This window comes from Lingula anatina, chromosome 10, assembly GCF_051362555.1.
Source record: "Lingula anatina isolate TDL-2025a chromosome 10, LinAna3.0, whole genome shotgun sequence".
Classification (NCBI taxonomy): Eukaryota; Metazoa; Brachiopoda; class Lingulata; order Lingulida; family Lingulidae; genus Lingula; species Lingula anatina.
In genome coordinates, this window is record NC_141776.1 from 7,157,241 (window position 1) to 7,164,438 (window position 7,198).

Here is a 7,198-nt window from a genome sequence, read left to right on the forward strand (position 1 = left end):
TAATGTGTACAGTCAGCAATTCCATATTATGATCTATTAGGGCGCATTCCCATAGATTTTAGATCGATCTATCCCCGTGGGGAGTCTCACTAGATTACTGTCAGATAATCCGGCTTAAATGTCCGTCCCGCCTACTACAAGCTGTAAGGGGGTAATTAACTTTCGTTCCCGCTCGGCTGACAGCTATTTAGCGTGAAACCCCAGGGAGTTAGGTCGATCTAGTTGGATCGATCTTATCTCTGGGAATGGGTTCTTAGACTTGGTGAACACTTTGATAGATACTGAAAGTACGGAGGACCTCCACTACAAGAAATATGCAGACCATCCAATCATCTTTGCTGGTCCGAATTAATAATATATTTTGTTTCCTTTAGTCTTTGTTTACATGTGATTTATTATTATGAATAGTATTTTTATACATGTATAAACCTTGCTAGTCCAGGGGACCTGTGATATTAAAAATATTGCGGGTCCTCTGGCATTTCAAGTGGTCTTGACCTGTCGGACAGGCAGTTAAGACATACTGCACTGAATAACGACTTATACCGCTGATACACATCTGAAATCATTTGCTGACGGAGCGTGTAAAATTGATATATACATGTACATGTATGATCATTAGATAAAGCATTTGAAACGTGAAAATTAAAATGATCAATTAAAAGAAAACACATTAAAAAATCAAATGAAATATTAGTCAAACCGAGAAATAGCTTAAGGGCAATAACTCGTTAAAAACATCTTTCTGTCTTTAAATGCAACGAATGCCAAATATCGTTTTATATTACCTGTATTGCCTGCGAATGTGCAATGTGCCTATCCGTTTCCATGTCGCTCTACTTAATTGCTAATAAATATTTAATTTTTTACACGGGTCTGGCCTGTTTGAAATGAACAATTTATTCAAAAATGAATATTATGCGATTTTTTGTTAGCTGTAGGGTATTTCAAAATGATGAATATCATCATATTTTTTTTGCTATTTATATCCCATCATGCCGAACCACACCCTCTCTACATCTCGCTCTTTCTCTCCATCTACCGATTTAAAATGTTTAGGTCATAGTTTGCGCATAGACAGACACAGCAGAGGTTCGTCTTATTTGTGAAAAGAAAAATGTTTCTAATATTGAAGATGAATAACATTTTAATTTACTTGTACGGTTTATGTAGATATAAGGGCAAAATATTTACCATTGGTTCATCCCACAAAGGTATGCTGTATATATTAATGATCTCAGATATTGCACAATTAAAGGGATAACAACTCTTGTTTCACAATAAATACATCGTAAACAACTCATAGAATTATAATCAATTCTATTTTACTACAAAACGCCGGTTTTAACTATTATTCTGGAATCTGTGCTTGCCATATACCACGTGACACCCCCCCCCCAAAATAAATAAATAAATAAATAAATAAATAAATAAGTAAATAAATAAATAAATAAATAAATAAAAATAAAAATGAAAATAAACAGGGACTAACTTAAAAGGTACAATTTATGTAAAGTGTAAAAATTGTTGTAAAAGGGGGAATGCCTGTACGTAGAAGATTTCGGGGGTCGGACACACATCCCCAATAAAAAAATCAAACTCTGAAAGGCGTCTAAATGTCACAAACACGTTCTGGTGCACGTGATTAAATCAAAATTGGGTGAACTATTAATGAACGTGCATTTAAGTTTGGCAGTGCTTTTGATTTCTAAAAGACAAAAATACACTATTCGATGTCATTATCTTATTCGGACCATTTCAATACGAAAAAAAATGCTGGAAACACTGCTGACTCCCTTGACTAAAGCCAATTTAGGGTATAATTAAACAGGCGTGCATCGAGGTCGTAATGCCGCCATAGTTTTCTGATATCTGTGCGGTTGACACTGGTAAAATACTTCTTCCAGATTTCTGTGGAATGCTGCCGGCCCTCGGATGTTGGGAACTCGAATATGTCCGCGACCCCTAGGAGCTCCAGCATCATTTTGACGTCACGACTCAGTGTTTCCCACCTAATGATGACGTCATAATGAACCTCACACGGACTGCACAATCGATTATAATTTTCAAAATGGCCGTCATAGTCTTTTTTCGGGTCTAGAGATGAAATATATTTCACAAAGGCCGGAAACGAAACTCCCTCTTTTCCTGCCAGCATTCCAGGAGATGGGTTGACCTCGAACATTTTTGCAATCTTTTTGGCAGTTTGGGGATATACAACGTCATTAGTGACACCCTCAACCTTGTCTCTGTAGGCTGATACAAGTCGTTCTAGTGGGTGGCGCACTATGATGACTTTTAAGTATCTTTTTAGTCGAAACTGAACACCAAACGATGAAAAATGCTCCAATCTTGGTAGATATTTCCTGTAACTGGTGACTAAACCTCCACGATTATCGCCAAATTTAAAGTAATTCTCCTTATCTATATTGCCAGTCAAAGCATAGAGCAGGCGTTTGGAGCTTGTACAACCGACTTTAGGCATTGCACACAAAATCAAGCGGTGTCTGTCGTCAACGTACATCACGTGACTAAGCGGCCCTTTATTTGCAGTGCTGCCGTCTAGCGATCTATTTGTCTTTTGGCACGTGGCTTCCATATGATTAACTCGGCGTTTCATTTCTTCTCGCCAGGAGTCAGGAACGCTGGACCAACTGAAATGCTAGGGAATAATGTGTGAATTATTTAATTGCATTCATATGAAGATCAGTATGGGATATTTTTTCCGAAGCATTGTCTTTGAATTTTTCCTACTTTTTTTCCGATTTAAAATGAAAACAAGGGTTTAAGTCTTTTTTCAGTAATCAATCTTTGAAGTGTAAATGTGACATCAGTTCTTTAAATGAATTCATTTTATTAAGCAAACAAAAATGCATGGCTGATTCTAATTCATACCACAACCATTAAAAGCATTATTCCATATTTGCAAAATTATCATCTGTGAAAGAGTTATACGCCTCACAAAGGACGATCATATCAGTGTCTAGTCACAGCAAGGGTCAATGGTGCGTCTGGCCTCATCTGGCTGCTACTAGGGCTCTAAATCGGCGAAGTATTGCTTCTGACAAGATTTTTTGAAGTTTGAACTGGAATCATATTCAAGAAATTGATTGGGGCTGAATATCCTTGTATTTTCAGGTTTAGGTTTCTATAGATGACTACTACTGGGGTTTGGCACCAACGTGAATTCCGCCCCAAATACAGATGCTACCACCGGTTGTATTTGTTTCTCTGTAGCAGCAAAACTGTACGAAGAATGGATTCTGTTTCCCTATGGTAAGTTCTGGATGCCTTGGGCTTGGCCTCTGTGTAGGTACACTGGACTGGGCGTACCTCTGTAAGACTGTGCGGAGCGTTCCTTGTAACAGAAATATCTGTCTGGCAATGCCTATCTGTTTTGCACCATTCTGGCGCATATCAACAATGCTGTATCACACAGCTTCACTCAGTTTTCGTACCGTTACATCCGCTGGTTGTATGCAAAATCCTTTGCCGAAATATTGAGACTTTTTTGGCTGAACCATGATCTGCCATAGTCATATTTAACACCAAAGAAACCAACACTCGTTACGTAAGGCAGCCGTGCTTCAGACAAGGTAGTCAGTTAATTGATATTGGTATAGCTGCCTATACAGATATATGTTTTCATAATTCACAAGTTTTAGAAATAAATTACACAGTTTTACCTTAACACATCTATGACACTATAATATTCCATATTAAATATCAAGTCTGTTTAATGACAAAACTGTTGTGCTTCAGCGGTTTCCCACAAATCAAGGTGCGTTTCTCATCAGCTGCTTCACTCCTTTAAAAATTCATTTTGCAGAAACCAAGTGAACATTCGATATAGTTAAAGATACAGTGATCATAAAAACTATATAAAACTACCTGACATTTAAGCCTTGGAGCTAACTGGACGCTACAAGAAACATTTTCTCTAATACAATGTGTTCACACATGTTGTATCTGATTAAAACCCACCTGTCGTCTAAGTCTCGTATTTTCCTTACTCCCAAGTGACACTGTAAACAATAGATAATAAATCGTATGGAATATAACGCATGAAAATCATCCAAATCATACGATCTTTTACTTCCATTAGAAATAAGAACCAATTTATTGTTTTAGCTTCTACAGTATGCACACTTACTATTTATATTCCATTTAATAAGGTCCAAATATTACAAATGAGAGAGAGAGAGAGAGAGAGAGAGAGAGAAAGAAAGAGAGAGAGAGGTTGAGGGGTTCACGTACCTGTTGGTATAAACCATGGAACCATAACATAGCTAATCACGACAAGGAGACACAACAACGTGAGAAATCTAGAGTAGAGTGGGAACTTGCATTTTGACCTCATCTTCCTATAAAAATTACTGAATCCGAGGATCTGATCTTTCAATTCACCACGTCTTACACCAAACACGTTGCCTGTCTTCAGTTTCAGGTTGGTTAATGAAACGTAGAGAAACGAAGAGAAAATCTGCGTAATGAGTAGAGTCAGCAATTCCATATTACGATCAACTTGTTAAGTTCAGTACTCCATAAGGCTTACCAGACTGAATAATCTCTTATTCAGCTAATATAAATCTGAGATGGTTTGCTGACGGACCCCGTGAAATTGAAATATAAAATCATCAAGATTAAGCGTTTGAAACGTGAAAATTAAAATGATCAATTATAAGTAAAAATTAAAATGAAACAGAAGTTAAATCGAGTACTACATGTGGCTAAAGGGTAATAATTCTTTATAACCCGCTTACTGTCTTTCAATGCAATGGATTCCAAATACCGTTTTGTATGTGCTATATCGTTTTAATAATACCTGTATGGCCTGCGAATGTGCAAAGTACCCCGCCGTTTCCACGTCGCTCTGCCGAATGGGTATTAAATATTTCAGTTTTTAATACGGGTCTTGTCGGTTTGACGTTAATAATTCATTCAAAAATGAATATGATGCATTTTTTTATATGCTGTAAGGTATTTCAGGATGATAAATCATAACATTTTTTTTGCTATTTATATCCCATCTTGACGACCCATACACTCTCTACATCTACCGCTTTAAAGTGTTTAAATCATGGTTTACTACGAAAACGCCGATTATAGCAATTATTCTGGAATCTTTGCTTGCCATTGGACCACGTGACCTCCACAGATGGCCACCCTCTGTGAGCCTCTTAAGAGATAAGTATAAAAAATTATATTTAGAAAAAAAAAAGAGACTTATTTAGAATGAAGGAATAGATTTATTCACCATTGGTAACAATGGAAAAGTCGGCGTTAACCCCAGGAAAATCTGTTTTTTGGCCAAAACGATCAGGGCTCGGAATCTCGAAAGGTTCGCTGTGTTGCGCACACGCTCTAGCATGGCTAGCGTGCGCTATCCCGTATCTCGAAAGATTCGCTATTTTGAGCGCCTGCGCTAGCATGGCTAGCGTGCGCTATCCCGAATCTCGAAAGCTTCGCAAATCCCGGCCGTGCGCTAATGTCCAAATCACCATTAGTTTCGAGGCTATTATTTGCGGCGATACAAACAAGACGCAACTGTTTTTACGCATGCGTTCTTGGTCATTATATTGAAATTGTCATAGCGGCTAGTTTTGTTGTTGTAAGAGAAAAATGCCAGGAAAATGCTAAAAGAAGGTGTGTGAGACGTATAGATCCTATGGTAGAGTTCCAACCCCATATTTTTCATCAGAGATACCGCATGACGCAGGAGAATGTGCTCAAACTGACCAATATTATTGAAGAACCTCTGAAAAGACCGACTACGAGGTCTCGAGCACTGTCACCCACTACCCAAGTTCTTGCTGCTTTACGTGTAGGGCCTACTTGCATAGGATCTCTGAGTCTCACACACACTTCCATATTCTCCTGGTATTTTTCTCTAACTCTCAGTTGGATCATTTATGAATCATTGTGGGATGAATAAGGATTATTTTTTCATTAAATAAAAGTAAATAAAATAATGAAAACTGATTTTCTCTTTAAAATTAATGTTAGATTTTATTATATTTTGCATATATTTTGCATATAATATTAATAACTGAAATTTAAAATAAGTGTACAAAATGACAAAGGTGTACAAATTTGATTTAATATAACAGCTAGTTTTCATGCAGGAAATTTAATAACAATTTCCAGGAATCAAAAAGACTGATACTTTAAGTCAATTACTTTTGAAGTACACTTTCAATGCAAATAGGGCAAAATAAAATCACTTTTAAGTTTATGTAAGAAACAAAACAGACGGTCAAGTTATATTTTACATAATTTTTTTTTATTTTATGAAACAATAACATGATGAAACTATAAAATAAAATATAAAAATAATTTTATAAACAATTTCCTAAATGTATATTCTTGTTTAAATTAAAGTTAATAAGTACAATATAAAAATAACAAGGACAAAAGCACATGAAAACTATCCCTTATAAAAGATTTGTAACAAATTCCAGTTCTTTGCTGAGGTCATAAACTTAGTTTAAAATACAGTACTGAATGATCAAACTGATGCACATATTGGAAATTACTGAATGAAAAATACTCACCTTGAAAATGCTAATATGTGAAAAAATTAATATTTCACACATTCACAGACAAAAAAATTAATAAATAAAAATAATAATTTACCAAAATTAATTTGCTCTGGATGGTTTTGAAACAAAATATTTTAATAATTTGGAACGCTCCTTATGAAAGTTTGACAATTCCCTTGCAATGTGTCATTTGAATTGCATACAGTAATATGGTCCAATCCAAGTGATACTTAAAACAGCTAGTATGTGTCTTGGCAAAAACCTAAAATATCATGATCCCAATAAGATGCACTCACTGGTAAGTATCTACAAGAGACTCACACTTCAGTACATCCAACTTCACTTCACAGTATTCTGTTATTTTTTCAAATACCACTTTGTTACTTTTGTCAATTTCTAATCTCTCCCTTTCTTACTGTAAACGCACTTTTTCTACTTTCAACCTCTCCTCCTCTAATGCTAAGCAATCCTTCTCTAGGTTGTAGAACCTTTCACTTACATCTGAAATTTGAAGATGTATGTAATTATAATAATTAAATATAAAATGATACAATAAGAACTCAATCTTTTCAATATTCTGAATTTTACAGATACTGTACTTTTAAATCACTGTGATAATTTTTCATAAATGAACATATTCCTGTTCAGTTGCAGCA

The 7,198-nt window shown here is 35.7% G+C and overlaps 1 protein-coding gene across 1 annotated transcript; it reads right to left on the bottom strand.

Moving 5' to 3' along the window:
* Nucleotides 1–753: 753 nt before the first annotated feature.
* LOC106171344 (carbohydrate sulfotransferase 9-like) lies at nucleotides 754–6,385 on the bottom strand. The gene is made up of 3 exons (XM_086997062.1): nucleotides 4,258–6,385; nucleotides 3,985–4,025; nucleotides 754–2,662 (listed from the first exon to the last, which is right to left on the bottom strand). Exons 1-3 carry the CDS (start codon nucleotides 4,511–4,513, stop codon nucleotides 1,802–1,804), a joined length of 1,158 nt encoding a protein of 385 aa, XP_086853188.1. The 5' UTR covers nucleotides 4,514–6,385; the 3' UTR covers nucleotides 754–1,801.
* Nucleotides 6,386–7,198: the final 813 nt, after the last annotated feature.